Source organism: Telmatherina bonti (genome assembly GCF_933228915.1).
Source record: "Telmatherina bonti genome assembly, chromosome: 2".
NCBI classification, from domain to species: domain Eukaryota; kingdom Metazoa; phylum Chordata; class Actinopteri; order Atheriniformes; family Telmatherinidae; genus Telmatherina; species Telmatherina bonti.
This window is the reverse complement of record NC_136620.1, coordinates 10,440,903-10,461,125: the sequence shown is the minus strand read 5'-3', so window position 1 is coordinate 10,461,125 and position 20,223 is coordinate 10,440,903. Positions and strand designations below refer to the sequence as shown.

General features: G+C 42.5%; 1 protein-coding gene across 2 annotated transcripts in view; it reads left to right on the top strand.

Moving 5' to 3' along the window:
• zcchc14 (zinc finger, CCHC domain containing 14) overlaps nucleotides 1-19,237 on the top strand; it is a 48,372-nt gene extending 29,135 nt beyond the window's left edge. For both annotated transcript variants that reach the window (XM_079246940.1, XM_079246939.1), the window contains 8 exons: nucleotides 1,463-1,641; nucleotides 6,202-6,238; nucleotides 8,704-9,178; nucleotides 9,267-9,364; nucleotides 14,002-14,099; nucleotides 14,184-14,336; nucleotides 14,416-15,600; nucleotides 17,576-19,237. In XM_079246940.1, coding sequence (XP_079103066.1) covers nucleotides 1,463-1,641; nucleotides 6,202-6,238; nucleotides 8,704-9,178; nucleotides 9,267-9,364; nucleotides 14,002-14,099; nucleotides 14,184-14,336; nucleotides 14,416-15,600; nucleotides 17,576-17,631 — 2,281 coding nt within the window. In that variant the 3' untranslated portion in view covers nucleotides 17,632-19,237. The remainder of the gene's footprint in view (nucleotides 1-1,462; nucleotides 1,642-6,201; nucleotides 6,239-8,703; nucleotides 9,179-9,266; nucleotides 9,365-14,001; nucleotides 14,100-14,183; nucleotides 14,337-14,415; nucleotides 15,601-17,575) is intronic.
• The last annotated feature ends 986 nt before the right edge of the window (nucleotides 19,238-20,223 follow it).

Sequence of the window (20,223 nt, the reverse complement as noted above, 5' to 3'; positions counted from 1 at the left end):
GTCCATCGAAGCGGACCCCCGCAGCACCCCGCTGCTCCTACAAATCCTAATTTGTATTAAAAAAGTTCTGAACAGAATCTGTGACAACGAACAGGCCTGATGGAGTCCAACCCTCACCAGGAATGGATCCCACTTACTGCCTGCTATGTGGTTTAGGGACCATATGGCCCCTATCAGGAGGTCTGGTACCCTACAGGACTCTCCAAGGGAGACTTCCCAAAGCACATGCAGTCTGGTTGGGGGGAGTCCCATGCCCCCTCCAGGACCCTGCTGAGAATTTAGAGCTGGTCCTCAGCTCCATCAGCAGGGCGGAAACCACACTGCTCCTCCTGAATTTGAGGTTTTCAGGAAAGGTTTGCTGCTTGTGGAGAAAAGAGGGACATCCAAGACGTTGGCACAGTGATGTATTCCCCAGCCTGTAAAGAAACTAAAAACATGCAGTAAAATCTGTTGGTTCTTAATCTGATTTCTCTTTTTAAATCAGTAATAAACTTTTCATTCAAACTAGGAGATTTGTTTTGTAAATTTTTTCTCTTTTAAACAAACATGACCATCACGAGGGGGGAGGTCCAAGCTGTTGTGGCTGCATCTGGATTTCCACACCATGCTGACAATGGCCAATATGTTGGTTTTATTCATACTGTAGGAGACTTGAATCATTAAGTCCACCAAGAAACTCAGAACAAGCATGAATACCAAGAGAATAACTCGGGTTTAGCATATTTTTGGGGAATACTATGCTATGCTATGTTGCTGATTCCACAGAAGCATGATCCTTACAAGCAATACCTCGCTGTAAATGTAAAACGCTGTAAACAATCAGGCTTTCCAACCGTGCACAATGGAACACCAGCTGGTGGTATTAATTATTATAGTAGGAGTGATATAACAGGCAAATAAATTCCTTTACATTTGTGCTGTAACTGGATCTTATTGTTCATGCATTATGTGTCATTTCAGACAAACACATATTTACAAGCTTTTTTCTTGCATATTCATGATTGAAGATGGTATTTTTGTAAATAAACCACTTCAGTGGATGTTAGTGAGTCATCCGATACGTTTCCACTCACTGAAGAATATATTTTATATGATATAATTGAACATAATATAATGACGCAACTTTGTGATAAATAGGAAAAGAAAATGATACAGCTATATTTTATTGAAGATTTACATAATATAATTATTATGTTAAATAAATATATAAATAAATATTTTTAAAATACATTAAAATAAATATTTATTATGATAAATTCTAAATATCCCTGATAAACAAAAAAATATCATTGTATATGTCTGTAGAGGTAAAATACTGTGTTTAAAAAATGTTGCATTGTTTTTTTTTTATTAATACATGCATAAAAGGGTTATTATATGTGTTGTGGAGTTGTTGTTTTTTTTAATCCAGCATCAGATCATCTTCATCACCCTGCTGACCCGTGTCTCTGCCCTGACCCAGGTGTCTGACAGCCCTACCCTGCCACATCCTCCAGCACCACCGCCTCCAGCTGTTCTTCACCTCCACTAGGCCTCTGTCACCCAGCTGTCCCTCCTCTCCCCCCGCCTCCATACCGCCGCTACCATCCTCCCTCCCCAGCTCTTCTGTAGTCTCAACCTACCCGTTCACCTCCAGCTCCAGTAAGGGCTTTGTTGTTGTTGTTGTTGTTGTTTTGGTGTCCTCAGGCAGGTTTAACAATGTGAAGCAGCAGCGTCTGCGAACCTGCTAAGTCTTTACTGAGGGCAACAGGGATGGAAAGGAGATCTCTATTCTTGAATGCAGAGAAGGAAGGTGCGAGGGAGGGGCTTCATGCTTGCATTCTGGTGTTGTGGATGAGAGAGGGAGAGGTAATGGAAAGGCCACAGCTTGGCTGCAGAGAGGAGGTGAGACTGCAGGCTGGATTTTCAGTCTGTGATTTTGAGGTGTTGCAGGGAGCGGACACGGTCTATTTTAGTCCGGTGTGGGAATTCGCTGTGGCATGTTTGTGTTGGGAAGCCTAGAGTGTGGTGATCTCATGTTAGTGTGTGTGTGTGACTTCATCTCTGAGAGTATTTATAGCAGTGTGTTTCTGTGTGTGTGCTTACTTTTCGTGTGTGTTTATGCCTCTGTGAATGTGTCGGGAGCAGGAGTGTGAATGTGTCTCAACAAACACACCCTTCATCACAATGTGGGGCAGTCCAGCTGGAATATGAGGCTGCAGCAGCACAGATTTCTGCGCTGGACATGTGGGTCACTGCATTCAAGCTGCTGGTTGAAGGGTCAGCTTCACAAAGTGTGCACACTTCTGCAGATCTCATGCGACTGTTTAACAGCTTGTGGTGTGAGCAGGATGCCATGGTGGAGACGTTTAGTCTTTTTTTTTGCTTCATATAGTAATATCTGTGGACGGATGTTTTAATATTTTAGCATGAAAGTCTGTTTCTTGTTTGTTACATGTAAGTGTACATTTTATTTGGGCAGTACTTTTCAGTAGCACATGTCACAAAGTCCTTCTCTACAGTGGTCCCTCATTTACAGGGGTTATGTTCTGAAAACACCCAGTGATAAATGAAATCTGCGAAATGACGACCTTATTAATTTTTCACAATTCCAATGCATGTTAAGACCTAATTATCCCTCCTCAGAGTGTTTATAGACCTTTCCAAAACTGTGATGAACATTTTCAACCTTCTCACACACTTTATACACTCTGAAAAACCTGCATATATTTAACAACATGAATTTTGTAATCCTGCGATGGACTGGTGAGCTGTCCAGGGTGTACCCCGCCTTTCGCCCAAAGACTGCTGGGATAGGCTCCAGCTTCCCCGCAACCCGTCATCGGACTAAGCGGTTAGGATAATGAATGAATTAATTAATTTAGTAATCACCACTCTCTAGGGCTGTGACGATATGCTTTTGTCCCAATTCGGTTTGATTCCATTTTTTTGGGCTCCAATTCGATTTAAATTGCGATTCTCACAATCTCTATCGATATTGCTGATTTTTGTGGATTAAAAACAAAAAATAAAATGTAAAAAACCTTTTTTGCTCGTCATTTCTTTTTATTGAAATGAGGAAAAAACAACATTGTAGCCAGACAATCATCTGCTGCTATAATGCCCAAGCAGAGAAGTAAAAAGATCAATAAAAATGACCAAAATGTTATCGTGGGTTATTTTATTTATTTGAAAAGAAATCTATTTTAAAATTTTGAAGCAAAAAATCCAGATATTCAGGATTTTTTTTTCTGATTCTGTTTCCCACCCTACTAACCCATCCTGTAAAATATACTCCAGCTTCGGGGCGCTGCGGGGGTTCCCACCCTCGTCTGTAACCTTGTTTTTCACAGAAATAAAGCACCAGCCCAATCAAGAAACAAAACAGTGAGACGATTTAGATATACTTAAATGTGCAGTACTAAAAAAAAAAAAAAAAAAATGTGTGTAATAGCGAGACCACAGAAGATGAACCGTAAAATGGTGAGGGAACACTTGTAAAAGTCAAAATAAAATCAAATATCATACCAGATTCTCTGAGGACTTTTTTTTATTTGTTCCAGTTAGTGTGTATAAAGCTAATAACTACTAAACACCCACAGCTGTTTGTAGGATCGGATCTGTTTCTAACGTTTCTTTACTTTCTAATAAACAGTGTTTATCTCACTGATTTTATTTATCTAATACATATCAGTAACTATTAATGTTTGTAACAGCATGTCTGTTTTCTTCTGGACCAAAATGAACAGGATTAAAAACTCCAAGCCATTTTTTTATGTTTTTACTCCACCTGTTTCTTATTGTTGCACGTAGAAGCTCAGTCTTTTTAATCCCAGTCATATCCAGACGTTTTTACTGGACAGTCTCAGTTGTCAGATTTAAAGGTTAAAATACTGTAATAAAAATTTATTGACAAAAATAGCAGCATAAAAGCCAACCAAAAGAAGCAAAGAGAGAACTTTGTAAAAATAACACACCAAGCCTTTTCTCGTCTGCACATCATTCTCTCAGGTATGGGCACACAAAAGAAACTATTTACATATTTACACTTTTCTCTAATTTACACTTAAAAATACACTACTGTTTACTAGGGGTGGGAAATCAAATGTCAGGATTTTGTGCTTCACAATTTGAAAATAGATGGGTTTTTTTTTTGTAAAAAAATCTTTTTTTTGTTTTAATAAATAAGAATAATCCATTATAAAGTTTTTGTCATTTTTTATTGTTTTTATTAATCTATTACTTGTCTTCTTGGGCATTACAGCTGCAGAATGATGTTCTGGTGACTGTGTTGTTTTTTTCCTAATTGAAAGTATGAAAAATGACAAGCAAAAAAAGTTTTGTACCTTTTATTTTGTTTTTAGTCTACAAAAATCAGCAATATCAAAGAATCACGAGAATCACAATTTAAATTGAATTGACACCCAAAAAAAATTGGAAATGGATCGAATCGGGACAAAAGCATATTGTCGCAGCCCGACTGTTTACCTGCTATCCTCACGAAACCAACTCCAACTCAGCTGCTTTTTGGCTCCACTGCGCATCAGAAACATCCTCTTGGCTTTATTCCAGCCATAGACGACCATTATGTTTTCAGACACAATAAAACTGCACACTTATTGATCTTCAGCTGCTCCTGATTGGACATTACCTTGAAGTTAAGCTTTCTGATTGGTGGAACATTTAACAGGAAGTGGCTTCATCATCATTTTTGGGTCAAAATCATAGACTGTATATAAAGAGATGGACGGAGTCTCCCTGACGTCACCCGTAGGTTTCTGAAGAGCTGAACTGAAGCTCGGTGGGCGGTTCCTACCGTCGCCATGTTGGCAGCGTCATGCGCGTCGTCTCGCCCGGAAAAAACAAAAATGGGCAAAGAGGTGGAGCTGAGAGGGCAGCCGTAAGCGTCATGGTGGATGATTGACATCAAGTGAACTCCGAGCTTTCTGTAGCTAAAAGCTAACCGAGCTAACCCCGAGATAACGGGAGCTAACCAGCTAACGGAGGTAAGCGGGCTAAAGCTACGTCACGTTGTTAATCGGCTAAAAACCGCGGTTGTTCTACGTTCTTCTGACTTGAAGCGGGAGATCAGTACCTGTCAATCAAAAGGATCCGCCCCTAAATATGCCGAACTCTGAGATAAAATTACTTTTAAACGGGCGAGTTGGAAAAAAATTCACTCCCCCCACAGTTGTCATGACGGTAAACCTGACCTATTAAAGCTAAAATGGATTTTTGAACCAGTCTGTAAACATGTTTATTTCTGTCATGTAGTTGGCCTTTTTAACATGGGAGTCTATGGGGATTCGCTCTGTTTTGCAGCCCCTAGTGGATGAAGGGGGAACTGCAGTTTTATGCACTTCTGCATAGGCTTCTCCTTTTACTGCCGGAGGTTACCACTTGGTCAAAATACAAGCAAGATAGTAGTGATAGCAATTTTCTTTATTTTCCTGATGAAAATGTGATAATAATGGTGTTATCATGGATCACACGTTGTGGATTTACCATATAGAGTCTGTGATGAAATACCACACTTGATTGTAAACCTCCTGGACAGGATATAAATTCCTGAAAAACTTCTGTAGATCAGAAAAAGGGATGTCCAACTGGTCCTTGAAGGCAGATGTCATCCAGATGTTTTCCTGCTCCTGAAATCAACAGCTTGTCCTGAAGTTCTGCACAAAGACCCATTCATTTCAGTCAGACATATGGAGGCAGGGAAACATCTAAAACCTGCAGGACCGGTCCTCTTGGACAGCTGCGACGTACATCATACTTTAGCCCACAGAGTTCCACCACCGTCGCTAAGAAGCTACGGACAGCATGAGCGACATGCTGGAGTTGGAACCGTTAATGCTAACATGTAACCAGCTGAAGCTTTACCCCACTGGGTGTGTGCATCTCACATCATACAGCAGCCAACATCTGGAAGTGTTAGACCGCCCTAGATTGTCATGGCAACCGGCAGTCTGCATTTCCTTTCATGGGAACTTGAACAGAGTTGGTAAAAAGGTTTTAGAAATGGACACAAATCAAAAACATTCAAATCAAAGTTTTTATGTCATGAAATGATCAAATGACATCAACATCTGGCTTCCTGAAGACGTTTGGCTCAAATCTGTGTTTCAGAAGGTTTTTACTTCCCAGCTAAATGGATAAATCATTTTAATAACTCTTTTTATGAAGGTAAATGATGATGATGTCTGTGTTTGTTTCACACAGATCTGGGCTGTATGGTGCACTACCAAGGAGCCAGCAGGTACGCTTCTTCACATCTCTGTAATAAAACCAAGTGTTGGGTCATTTTAGGACAAAGTTTAGTCTAGTTTTACAAACTTTTGCATCCCAATAATCTCTTTTTGTCCACTAAGACACCGTTGTCCAGGCTTTACTCCGTCCCAGGTTGCATTTCTTCTGATTCAGCTGCATTCTCCTGATGTTTCTGGGCTTCCAGGCTAAGTTTTTGTGGCTTAGGCACATCTGTTCTGGACCAGTCAGGCAAATACTGGCAGCTTCAGGCAGGTTTTACATGCAGCCCCCAGAGTTCATGCTGCTGACAGCAGTTACATCCCAACCAGGGAGGATTCCTCATGGGAAGAACAGAACAATAAATGCATGATTTTCTCTTGGAATAGATCCATCCACTCCTCTCCTGACTGGCTCCAGCTTGGTCCATCAGCTGGTTCTGATCTGCTGATATACTGGTCACAGCTAGCCTGAGTTAAATGATGATGGATCTGTGCCTTTCCTGTCCAGAACAACTTCCCCCCAAATGTAACAAACCATCTGGGTTGTTGAGGCAGATGATCATAACTCAGCATATTCTTGCTTTGGGGGCGGGGGGGGGGCTTTCTGGCTTCCTCCCACTAAACACATGCATGTTAGGTTAACTGATCACTTCTCAGATGCAAGTCGCTTTGTGTAAAAGTGTCTCTCAAAAAACTGTAGAATAAAAAATCTGAGTCAAGAGATGTTTAAATTCACAATATTTCAGCATCCCAGTTGATCTGGGGCAGGGGTCTCCAACTCCGGTCCTCGTGAGCTGCCGCCCTGCTGGTTGTGGTGCTTCCCTGGTTCAACCCACTGGATTCACATGAAAAGGTTCTCCACCAACTTGTTGCCATTTTCTTCACCTGTTGGTTCGGGTCTGGTGTGTCACAGCGAGGAAACACCTGCAGGATGGCAGCTCTCCAGGACCGGAGATGGAGACCCCCGATGGAGTAATGTCTGGAACTGTGTAGAATTAGAAGCTAAAGAGCTTTACAGATTTTTTAAAAGTGTTACGCAGGTAAATATGTCTGGAAGCCATCAGCTGACGGTGACGATGGACGTCAATGGTCAGCCATGAGGGTCCAGAAAGACGTGAAGACCAAGATGGGTTTATGATACGAAGAGACAATACTTCACTATAACACCTTCATCTCCATGGAAACCCGTAGGACCATCACGATTCATGTCAAACAAGGCGGAGTCATAGGAGACACATTAACAGAGATTTTAGAGCTGGAATAAAACTTAAACCACAAATTCAGAGAAAAAGACATGATTTATAATTCCCACATAGTGGTTACTTCTGTGGCCTCACAGAAAGTCGCTGGTTCGATCCTCAGATGGGGCGAGGACATTGGCTTTTCTGTGTGGAGTTTACATGTTCTCCCCGTGTGTTCCTGGGTTTTCTCCGGGTACTCCGGCTTCCTCCCAGAAGGTTAATTGGTTAGTTTCTTCAGTGATGAGACACACATCAGCAGGTCTATGCTTTCATACCACACCCTGTTAGTGTGCTTTGCTTAAAGCAGAGAAAAGTTTTGTTTTCAATGTTTTCTTCTTCCCATGTAACTACCTGGAGTTTAGGTCGAGTTTTGTGTGGGTCGCAGTGCCTGCTAGAGTCTTTTATTTTTTCTTTTCTTTTTCATAATATACTGGCAAATCCAAAAAACAACCACAGAAAATATACTCCAAAGTTACAACTAATACAAACCCATTGTGGTACATTCCATGTAAAAAAAAAAAGAAAGGAAAAGAAAATTGTAGTAGGAAGAAGAATTAATCTTATAAACCCAACCCCATTCCCATTTCAAAATAAACCAACTGGATGGCATCATCTACGGCAAACACTAAGAAGCCAAGTCTCTCCTCGTCATTTTAGTATGTAGCGGGTTAGAAGTGATGCTTTCTAGTGTGTGCAAATGTCTTCCGTAGTGCAGACTCATGATGCTGCCTCCTGTCTCCTCAAAAAGTCGTTCATTTAGAAAGTGTAGCCGTACAGGCAGAAAGTCCAGAAAGTAAAAGTCCAGTCCGGCAGCTGTTCCACCAAACCAGCTGAAGTTAATGAGCAGAGTTTATCTGCCAGGTAAACCAGCCTGTTGGTGAAAACACCTGTTCTAAATGTACAGGTAGATCCAGAAACATGGCAGGACTTGTACTTTCTGGACCAGGAATGGCCACCTCTGCATATGGGAAGCAGTTGGTGTTAAATGGTAAATTGCGTGATGGTGCAGTAAGAAAAAGACTGAACAGATGTGACGTATCTGTAAGTGTTGCGTAGGAACGCGTCTTTAAAGGAACATGGAAGCATGGTTGGTTAGTAAAGCTCCATCAGAGTCAGGCAGACCAGACCAGAACGTACAGCAACATGTCCGTTTTACCAGTAAAGGGAAGGCTGGTGAACTGGGAGCATTCCAGTACTGATGAAGATACCCCTCCTGATTTTCTCTCCCCTCTTAGGGCGGTGTACAGAGTGGCCAGCGTGCAGCCTGTTGTCAGCACCCACAGCTCTGTTTTAACTCGCTCCACTCCTCACCTCACCTCCCTCCCTCCTCCGCCTCCCTCCATCCCTCCGCCACAGCACTCCCCTCAGCTGTCCTCCCTCCCTCCCAACATGCAAACTGTGCCTGCGAGGAGCTCCGCTGGTGGTGGAGGCGACACGTCCTCGCAGCTGTATCCCCATCCCGCTCAGCATCACTCGTACTCTCAGCCCCAGCAGCCCTCCCAGCATCACCTCCACAGCCAGCCCACCCTGCACCTGTCCCATTCCCAGCAGATGTCCCACCCACATTCCCTGCCCCGTTCCCAGTCTCTTCCACAATCACCGGCGCAGTGTCAGCCCAACGCTCCGGAGCAGAACGGCATCCTGGACTGGCTTCGGAAGCTCCGGCTCCATAAGTACTACCCCGTCTTCAAACAGCTCACCATGGAGGAGGTGTGTGTCTTACCGTCCATCATGTGTTCACATGAAACATGCCAGCTGTGTTCACGCATGACTTTCTGTTTCTCTGGATCACTTCCAGTTTTTAGCTCTAACGGAGGAGGACCTGAACAAGTACGACCTGACCCAAGGAGCAAAGAAGAAACTCAAGACCCAACTGGAGCTCCAGAAATCAGCAGAGTAAGCTGCAGATAACACTCATTGAATTTGTCTGCATGTTTGGCTCTTTGTGAGCCTGAAAGCAGCTGAAAAGCAGCATTTTTCTGCTTCCAGAACATCTGGAGGAAATCATGAGAGGCACCACTCAGAAACAATTCTGTCTGCTTTTTACATCTTGATAAACGTTATTTATCTTTGAGTAAATTCTTTGGTTTTTCTGGTGCACAGAGTCCAGGACTGACTCTTTTCCCTTCTGTTCTCAGGAAATTTAATTCAAATGCAAAAAAAAAAAAAAAAAATCAAGTGATTGACTTTGAAATGAGTTGCATTTGTCTCAGCTTCATTAACAAGTAACTGGGAGACTGATGTGCTCCTGATTTGTCCCAGCATATAACTGCCCCAACAGTCCAAAAATGGTCAATGGTTAACCAGCTGATGCTGGGGCGCGGAGATAAGACGTTCTTATCAGACAGAAACTCGTGCAAAAACCAAAAACTGGCGCGCAGTAAAATGCATCCACATGCAGCCATTGTAAGCACACACACACACACACACACACACACACACACCTGTTAGCATGCTCCCGTGATCTCCTGGGTGTGTTTCCGCTGCCAGTATCAACAGTTTTCCATCAGGCAGGTGAGAACATGTGTGTGTTACAAAGGACACAGAAAATGGAAAGTTCTTGCAGCAGTTTTCCAAAGTGACGCGTGTGTTTATGTTGAGTGGACAATGTCTCCCTCAGGTGGACACAAAGGAGATCTTTTTTTTTTTCCTTCTTTTTCAAAGCAAAACATCAAACATCTGCTCCTCGTTCATACGAACTTCTGTACAAAATGTTATGACTGGAAAGAAACGCACAAGTATTCTTAGTTTGTGCTGGTGGATTGTTGTCAAGAAGCAAGCAGAGCCTCGAAAAGCAAAGCAAACAGCAGGAGACCAGAACAGAGTAAGCTCAAACAGGCTGCTCGTCAGTAGAAAAAAGTCCAAATCTGCATCAGAATCGTGCTTTCATGACATTTTCCTTCAAGCGTTCATGATCTCCTGGTGGAGAAAAGGATTTCTGTCATCAAACGTGGCAGGATTGGTGGGTTGCACAAAGAAAGACCATAGACTGTAAATGAAGAGATGGGCGGAGCCTCCGTGACGTCACCTGTAGGTTTCTGAAGAGTTGAACTGGAGCTCTGTGGGCGGTTCCTCCCATCGCCATCTTGGTAGGGGCATATGTGTCATATCGCCCAGAAAATACAAATATGGGCTAAAAGGTAGAATGAAACGGTGGGGTGTGAGTGTGTTGTGGATAGGGCTGGGCGATATATCGAATATACTCAAGATATCGTTGCTAGTCGATATAGAAAATGCCTATATTCGTCATATTCGAGTATCCTGTTGTCACGCAGTTGTTTTTAGCTGTGGGCGGGGTTTTCTCCCTCCTCCTCGACTCTGCACCGCTTTGCACAGAGAGTTAAAGCAAGCGCACCTCGTTACGTACATAACATGAGCTACGTGCTACGTCATGAGAGGCAGCGTGGAGCCACTTTCTCGCTAAATTTGGCGACTTTTTGCGAAAAGCGACAAATCTAGCGACTTTTACAGGAGTTATTGGAGACTTTCCTGGTGTTTTGGTGACTGACTTTAAAGCGCATATTGTAAAGTTATTGTCAGAAGGAGAGTCTCTCCCCGTCCTAAAGCACTCAGTCGCTCCGGCTGCAGCTGCAGCCAGTCAGAGGAGCAGAGAGGACACCTGCACGACTCCACCTACAGTCACAATGAACAGCCAAATCCACCACTGATCCCGCTCTGGATTACAGAGTGGGACGTAAATTACAAAGTTTTTCACGTCACGCAAAAATAATTAATTCTATTTGATTACATTCACAGCCTCTGTCTTACTCACCTCATCCACTGTGTGTGACACAAGCATATTTATCTGGCTCCTCATGTCTCTAGAAAGTACAGAAAGCAGTGGGGATCAAACCCTGAATTAAAAACTGGCTGAAGCCGTTTATTGGAGACGATACGAGGACATTCTGCCTGGATTATAAGACTGATTTCTACACTAAACTCTGCGATTAAAAAAAAAGACACGACAACTCAGAAACGTATCCATAAAGCAAAGCCTTATAATAGTTCATCATTTGAAAAGTCCCCCCTAGAGCACCTATTTTCATACGTTGCATTTAATACATCATGTAAAGTCACTTTATTTTGTTTTAAAATGACATGTTTCTGCCGCTGCTTTAACTGTTCAATAAATACGGTTTTGATCAGTTTGCTTCGTTACAATTTCATCCTTTTGGCATGAATGTTTAAAATCAGCATTTCTTGATGCAGTATGAGCAATTATGTTTTAATGGAGACACAAAATCATCTTACTGATGTGATTGTATGCACCAAAGCATTCATTCAAGGCTGAGGTAAATATCGAGATATATATCGTATATCGTGTCATGGCATAAGAATATCAGGATATTACTAAAAGGTCATATCGCCCAGCCCTAGTTGTGGATGATTGACATCTAGCAATCTCTGAGCTGCCTGTAGCTAAAAGCTAACCGAGCTAACAGCAGCTAACCAGCTAACGGAGGTAAGTGTGCTAAAGCTAAGTCATGCTGTTAAGCAGCTAAAAACCGAGGTTGCTCTCCGTTCCTCCATCTTGATGCGGGAAACTGGGTACCTGTCAATCAAAAGGACACGCCCCTAAAAATGCCGAATTCTGAGATTAAATTACTTTTAAACAGGCGAGTTAGAAAAAAATTCACTCCTCCCACAGTTGTCATGAAGGTAAACCTGACCTATTAAACCTAAAATGGATTTTTGTACCAGGCTGTAAACATGTTTATTTCTGCTGTGAAGTTGGTCTTTTTAACATGGGAGTCTATGGAGATTTGCTCTGTTTTGCAGCCCCTAGTGGATGAAGGGGGAACTGTAGTTTTATGCACTTCGGCATAAGCTTCCCTTTTAACTGCTTTTTTAACACTTTTTTTTCTGTTTTGGGGTCTTAACCATTTAATCAGTTGATAGCAACCTATTTGACTTTAAATACACTTTTCAATTGATTGTCTTCCTGTCAGTGTTTTGTTTCTCGCTCTTCTTTTTCCATCTTTTTTGCCCTTCTCACTACCTGCTTACCATCCACCAGCACAAAATGACACACTATTTTCCCCTGGCCTTGATATTATGTTTAGGTGTTTCTCACCTCTCTCTAGAACAGTGGTTCTAAAACCAATTGGGCAACGACACCACACGACAGTAGTGATAAATTATGTGATATATCAGATCGGGCATCCTGCAGCATCCTCTTAATGTAAGGCTGGAAAACTGTCAGAATTTTGATAAATAAGGAGGATAAAGTGTTTTTTGGTAGATTCAGTTCACCACTGTGACACGTTACCTATATACCTGCTTTTACGGCGATAATGCCAAATTCAGATTTTAATATGACGTACACTGACTTTATTGTTTATGTGTTAAAGTGTTACAAAATTAAGTTGCTAATTTCAAAATTTATCTCTGCAATAATGGTTTAATTTTGCCATCCCTGATTTAAAAAAAACAAACAAAAAAACAAAAACTGTCCTCTGTGCACAGTGGTGGGGACCTGGGTTTGCGTGTGTCGTGATACCTGACGACCTGTTTGACAACCACTGCCTTATGTACTTAATAGTTACGTCAGTTTCAAGCATTGCCGTACGTCGCCACCAAGCGGCAACCTCCGACAGTTAAAGATGAAGCCTATGTAGAAGTGACAAAAGTTGCAGTTCTCCCCTCATCCACTAGGGGGTCTGAAACAGCGCAAATCCCCATAGACGCCCATGTTATAAAGACCAACTTTACAGCAGGAATAAACATCTTTACAGCCTGGTTCAAAAATCTATTTTAGGTTTAATCGGTCAAGTTTTACTCATGTATGGTTTACTGTTTCCAGCCCTAATAAATCCAAAGTGCATTAGGTAAATTTAAGCTAAATATGTATTACAATTATCTATAGACCCCCTGAAATAATCTTGTGACCCCATTAGGGGTCTCAACCCCCAGTTTGAGAATCACTGGTATCAAAAATATTTGATAGTGTATTGCAGAACACTTCATCCATATGCAATGTCTGTCACCAAGGAATAAATGCAGTGATTTATTAAAATGTGTAAATATGAAATAGGAATATACTACATGAAGCAGAGTTTGTATACGTCTAATGAGCTTCAAGGTAAAGTTTGGGTCTGAGTACACTGATTTGCAGTCTGAACACAAGCTTCCTTGTAGTTCTCCAGACTCCTAGAATGACTTTTCAAAGCTCTTCTTTGGATGTTTCTGGCTTTTGTTCTGTTCTCTGTCCAGATGATCCCACACTGCTTCAGTAATGGTCAGACCTGAACACTGGGGAGGATCGATCCCATCACCAGACCAGTTGCTGCTATTTGCAGTCCAGTTCTTGTGTCATGATGTGGAATAGTTCAGCACTTTCTTCATGTTTCTCTTCTTTTCATGGACAGCATTTCTGGCCAACAGCAGATGGATCAGCTGAAGGTCCAGGTGCATCTCAGGTCCTGGTTCAGGTCGTTGCTGGATTTGTTCCCGTTTCTTCAGGATTTTAACTGAGGAGGAGACTTGCCAATTAAACATATAATACATTATGTATTTGTGCGTTGTGTGTCCAGCAGGGAGATGAAGATGGAGAAGCGTCCCTGCAGCGGCATCGCCAGAGTCACACCTTCCAGTCACATGGGACCCTCGGCCCTCCCCAGCTCCGCTGCAGGTAGCGAAGCTGAGATGTGAAAGACATCTGGCAAAGTGTGACTCATGTTTTAAAATGGTCCTACGGCACTTGAATGTTTTACAGGAGAACTGCGAGTGGAGGTGGACGGCGTGCCGCATCATCACCCCGTGTGCACAGACAGCAGCTCGTCCTCTGGCTACTCCAGCTCCTCTTGCTCCCCCCGGACACCTCACTACTGTGACTCCACCTTCGACCGGACCAGAGACGTCCACCGCCGTACGTTTCCTCGCACTAACATCAGATGACTTGCACTGGCATATGTTAGATTTAACCCCCCGCCCCCCCTGTGTTCCAGGTGTGCCTGGTCCAGACGGAGCAGGAGGTGCTTCAGAGAACGACCGGCCCTGCCTCTTCATCCTGAACTCCAGCTGCCCTGCAGGTTCCAGTCGCCCCACAGCACAGGTTCTCCCCGTCCAGACTGATCCAGCTCCTCCTCTGCCACCCGCCTGCTCCTCCCACCTCCCTTTCAGCCTCCCACAGACTCCCTACTACCCCCAGGCCACTTACCCTCAGTCTGTTCTCTCTCCGGTCTCAAATCCGGCACGTATCCTCACCACCCCACGCAAACCCAGGCCCCCACCACTGTGCGCGGAGGACAGGTCCAAGCCGGTGGGCGTGGGTTTTCCTGCTGGGGGAGCAGGCTTCAGTTCCGGGCTGGGGATGGGGGTGAGGATGGAGAACCTGTTCTCTGGGCTCAACATGGAAGGCTCCTCTGGGCTGCAGGACACGGAGGTTTGTCGCAGCCGGCCTTGGGGGGCCATGGGTCTGATGGTGGAAACCAGTTCTGCCCTGACCTCCACCTCCAACAGCCTCCACCACGTCTCACAACCCCCCCTCCTTTTCCACCTCTCGTCTTCTTCATCTCCTTCTCCATCGGGGTACTACTCCTACGCTCCCACCTCCTCGTCCTCCTCCTGCACCTCTTTAAAGTCAGGCAACTCCAGTGGTGGCTATGTTTCCATGGCAACAGCGGGCTCAGTTCCAGTGGCCGCTATCCCTGGCAACTCTTACAACCCACCCCAACCCACCTCCAGCCCCTCCCCATCCCCCTCCTCTGCTTCCCCATTGGATCAAAGTTCGGGTCACAGCTCGTCCGTTTGTGTTTGCAGCTCTTGTGGTTGCCGGGGCAACTGCGGCACCTACAGTGTGTTGCCTGGATACCCAGCCGGTTACCTGCAGCCACTCTCAGCTGGTCCTTCCCTCTTCACTCTGGGTCCTCTGCTCCATCTCAGCCCCCTCATAGCCTCTTCCAGCACTGCGGGGACCAGAGGCGCATCCTTCTCCTACCCGATGATGGTCCCGCCGCCTCTCTACCGGACTCAGGACCAGCAGCAGGGCTTCGGCTTTTACCAGCCTCACAACATCCTGGGAAACGTGGGTCAGAAACGGGCAGCGGGGAACCTGTCCTGTTATAACTGCGGTGCCAGCGGACACAGAGCGGAGGACTGCAAGCAGCCGCCGATGGACTCAGGGCAGCAAGGTGAGCGTGGTCCATTTCCAAATCTGTTACATGTCAATTATTTATATATTTCTGTTTAACAGATGCTCACACACACAAGGTTTTCGTTTCTATAAATGATTAATTACCAATTAAATGTTTAAGTAAAATGAAAGTTTTTTGGAAAAGGTTGCAAAATATCCCCAAAATAAATAAGTGTATCTTTAACAAATATGTATAACCCATATTTGAAGAAAAAGCAAAGTATTTATAGCAAACTATCCAGATTATTTTTATAAATACAATATTTTGGTATACTTTAAGGAAATAATTGTATTTAAAAAATTTTTAATATATATTAACATGTACTTTTGTTTTTATTTTCCTTAATGCTTTAAAGCCAGTCATATAAAGTGATGAACAGAAAGTTGTATTTTTATTCTTTATGTGAAGCTCTTATGTGGTTCTTCAGCATTTTCTAATATAATAAATAATATCCATTAATTTACAGTTTACTGTGTCCAGTGAGAGTAATTGTAGTGCAAAGGGCGTCCACCAGGGGGCAAAAGATAAGTAACAGATTGTAAACAACGAGGTTTGAAAAAAGTTTTACCAATAGACTGTACATATAAGATAGATAAATCCTTTATGACGTCACCCGTAGGTTTCTGAAAGCTGAAGTAAAGTTAACTGGGCGGTTCCCATTGTCGCCATCTTAGCAGCGTCGTGCATGCTGACGCAGGAAAATACAAAAATGGGCAGAGAAGTATAGCTGAGAGGGGGCTGCGAGTTTGGGGGGGAATGATTGACATCTTCCAAACTCCAAGCTCCCTGTAGCCAAAAGCTGACTGAGCTAACAGAAGCTACTGGGAGCTAACTAGCAAACAGAGCTAAAGCTAAGTCAATTCTACAGTCATTTAGCAGACACTTTTATCCAAAGCGACTTACATATGAGTGAGAACAACACAAGCACGAAATAAAAAAATAGAGGACATCGTAGGAAGGTGCTAGCGCACTGTCCAGTTAGATGCAGGTCCTTCCATGAAGTGCTACAGACTTTTTTTTTTCTTAGGGTTAGTTTAGGGTTGTGTACTCCCTTCCCACCCAATAATATCACCAATGTTATAAAACAAAGAATTAATACCATAAAGTTTATTGGAAAGAACTGGGCTAAGTTCTCCAAGTCCAACTCCAACTCCAAGTCATGCTATTAGCGACTAAAAACTACAATTGTTCTATGTTCTACCTTCTTGCACCATGATATCTGGTATATGTTAATGAAAAGGACACACCCTTAAATAAACTAAATGTTTATATGTGCTGTGAAGTTGGCCTTTTTAATATGCGAGTCTGTGATTTGCAATGTTTTCTAGTGGATTAGGGCGGAACTGCAGTTTTTAGCACTTTCACAAAGACTCAACTTTTAACCGCTGAGTTGCTGCTTAGTTTTATTATATTACGATGCAATAGATCTCAGAAGCAGGGGTTGATAGACACATACAAAGGGTTCCGATATTTTAAAGAAAGGACGTTCTATAGATTGATAATAATCAGTTTTAAATATCCATAAAAAGTTTTTCTTCCTTCAAAAATCAATACAAAATATTTTAAAATCAATATAAATATAAATATTTCTAAATCAATATAAAAGTATTTTAAAAAGTAGGGTCTTACTGATTCCTAAAATATGTTTCTGAAGTATTTATAAAATATTTTTAAACACCCTAAAATATTCTTTATGTCTTTACAAATATTTGAGCAAATACATAATTTTTAAAAATACTTTTTAAAAGAATTCTAAAACAAAATAAAATCAAATTCAGGCACGGAGCTCATACAGAACAAACCTCACATTACATTTAACACTTAAAATTGAATGTAATGAAACACAGTTGTTTTCTTATTCGTGCAAATATTCACATTCATACACATCTATTATATGTTCTCAATTTTTTAACATGAAACACTTCAAAGTTTCATCCGTCTGCCAACGTGTGTTTCTCTGCTGTAATTTCAGGGACATTTCGACTGAAATACACTCCTCGCTCTGACAGTAAGGACTCGGGGGATTGACCAGCAGCCACGTTTGAACTGCTTTGCTCCTGACACACCTGGACCTTCCTGCTGAAGCCAGCAGTATTTGAAAGCCCAGACAATTCATAATGTTTTAACACAGAGAAGACATGAGAGGAATTCTCCTCAGGTGCTGAAAACGGGCCTCGCTGAAAGCTGAGATCGGAGTCTGACGTTTCCTACACGCTTGCTTAAGTGGAGAGTCTAGAAAGCAGCTTCTAAACCCAAAAAAGGAGTATTTAAAGCTCTCTGGATGTTTCATAAACCAAAGCTTCTCCTGTTTGGATTCTCAGTCTGGTGAATTTCCACTCATCTGATCAAATCGTGCACTTATTCAGAATCATGTTTCCTTTTCTGCAAACTTGACACAATAAGGGTTTGGTTCACTGCTTTCCACGGTCAGTTTTTCCATAAACAGGCAGATCCCTTTAAAAAAAATAAAAAACTTCTGTTTTTGGGCTATTTTTTTTTTAAGTCAAATGACCATGAAGTTGTAATAAAACCCCCTTAGTGACGCAGATTACAAGGAAACTACATTTTACTGTCATTTAAACCGATAAAACTTAACTTTTTCCAATCATGTGTCATAATTGTCCTCATCAGAGGATCAGCAGTGCCAACGCTTTACACCTTTACAGCCAGAAACAATCACATTCAGCCTTGTTGGTCCAGAATAAAGCTTTATACACAATGCTGTATGGTTGCAGAACACAGACTGGGTAAACTGGAAACCCAGTAACTGCGAGTTAAAGGAAAGGTGCAGCAGCCATCGTCTAGTCTGTGGATCTTCTGAAGCTAAAACCAGAGGTAGTATTTGTCCAAATGAGCGCTGCCACGTTGCTTAGGGAATGTAACATGCAACATTAGGCAGGATTTTACCCACTTCTGTCCTGTTTCTATGTGGTTTTACTTCATTTTTGTAAAGTGGGAGGTGTTGTTTTTAAGACGGTGTGCTGTCACACCTCCAGCTTTTCTACCTCTGAGCCAACCTGAGAGCAAAATGGCTTTTTCCCCCCTCAATGTTCATCAATACCACGGGAGTTTAAGTGACCGTGACTGAAGTTTACATCAGGGTTTGCTGAACATTTCAAAGTGCCGATGTTCTCCGAGTTCCCTTTCGTCTTTGTTTAATCTTAGATGTAAAGCAAAGAAAAAAACCGTCAAAACTGTCTTGTTTTCTATTCTATTTCTATTTCTGTATGCACAGTTTTTATGCAGAGCTTCCTCAAACGTAGTTGAGGTGTTTTTAGGCTGGGTGGGGGTGGGGGGGTTCTGGGCAGGACCCAGACCAGCACAGACACGAGGACAGCCAGTCCTTCAGATGAAACCCGATCTGCACCCCTGGAGGGTGCGGCAGCAGGATGAGGGATGTTTATTTAAAAAAGATGAATATTAAGTAGTGTTTTGTTTGCTTTCAGTAAGAAAGTCTGTTTTGTTTGTTTGTTTTTTAAGTTGGGCGTTAATTTAATTCCACAACATGGTTGTGGCAGAGGGAAGAAAACATCAAAATCGCAAAGATAATTTTTGTAGATTTCAAAATAGTCAGCTTCCTTTGAGGTTTTTTTTCTTTTTCTGTGTGTGTGTGTGTGTGTGTGTGTGTGTGTGTATGTGTCTTTTTATTGGGGGGGGGGGGGGGGGGGCAAACATGCTCCAGCATGCACACTACTTTTCCTTTTTGTTTTCCCAGACATTTGCCAGATTTAAACTCACTTTATTATTATCCACTTTGTATGCCAGATTTTGTATTTGCTTATTGTGTTTTTAACATTTCTTTGAACAATGTTTGAGGAAAAACGTTTGTATTAAAACATCTTTGTGATTCTCCCTTTCGTCACAGTGTTTGTGTTTATTTGTATGTTTTACAGAGGAATATCAGCAGTTTTAAAGTAACCAAAGATACCAAAAGAAAGTCTGTTTTAATACAAAGTCCAGCTTAAATTATTTTAAAATTCATTTTTAAAAGGTTCTCCAGATATGTCTTAATGCAAGAAGATGTGGCTGATGGTGTTGCCTAAAGGTCCGTTTAGCTCCTTTACATAGGTTGTTCTCAAACATGCTGAGCAACGACCCCCAAGATAACGTGCATTGTTGCACAAAATCAGCTGCTTTTACAGAGATAATGCCAAATTCAGATTTTAATATGTAATAGGTACTTACTTTATTGTTTATGTGTTAATGTGTTACAATATTAAGATACTTATTTCACAATTTTTTCTCTACATTAATGGCTTAGTTTTGCCATCCCTGATTAAAAAAATGATTTGTTAAATCTAGGCTATCTTGTTTTTACAGTTATCTGGGGACCCCCCCTTATGACCTCAATGTGGTTTCCTGACACCCTGTTTGAGAGCCACTGCCTTACATAATTAAAAGGTACCTCAGTTTCATCTTCATGCCGCTTATCCGGGGTCGGGTCGCGGGGGCAGCAGCCTAAGCAGGGAAGCCCAGACTTCCCTCTCCCCAGCCACATTTGCCAACTCTGCGGGGGGGATCCCGAGGCGTTCCCAGGCCAGCTGAGAGATATAATCCCTCCAGCGTGTCCTGGGTCTTCCCCGGGGTCTCCTCCCAGAGGGACGTGCCTGGAACACCTCA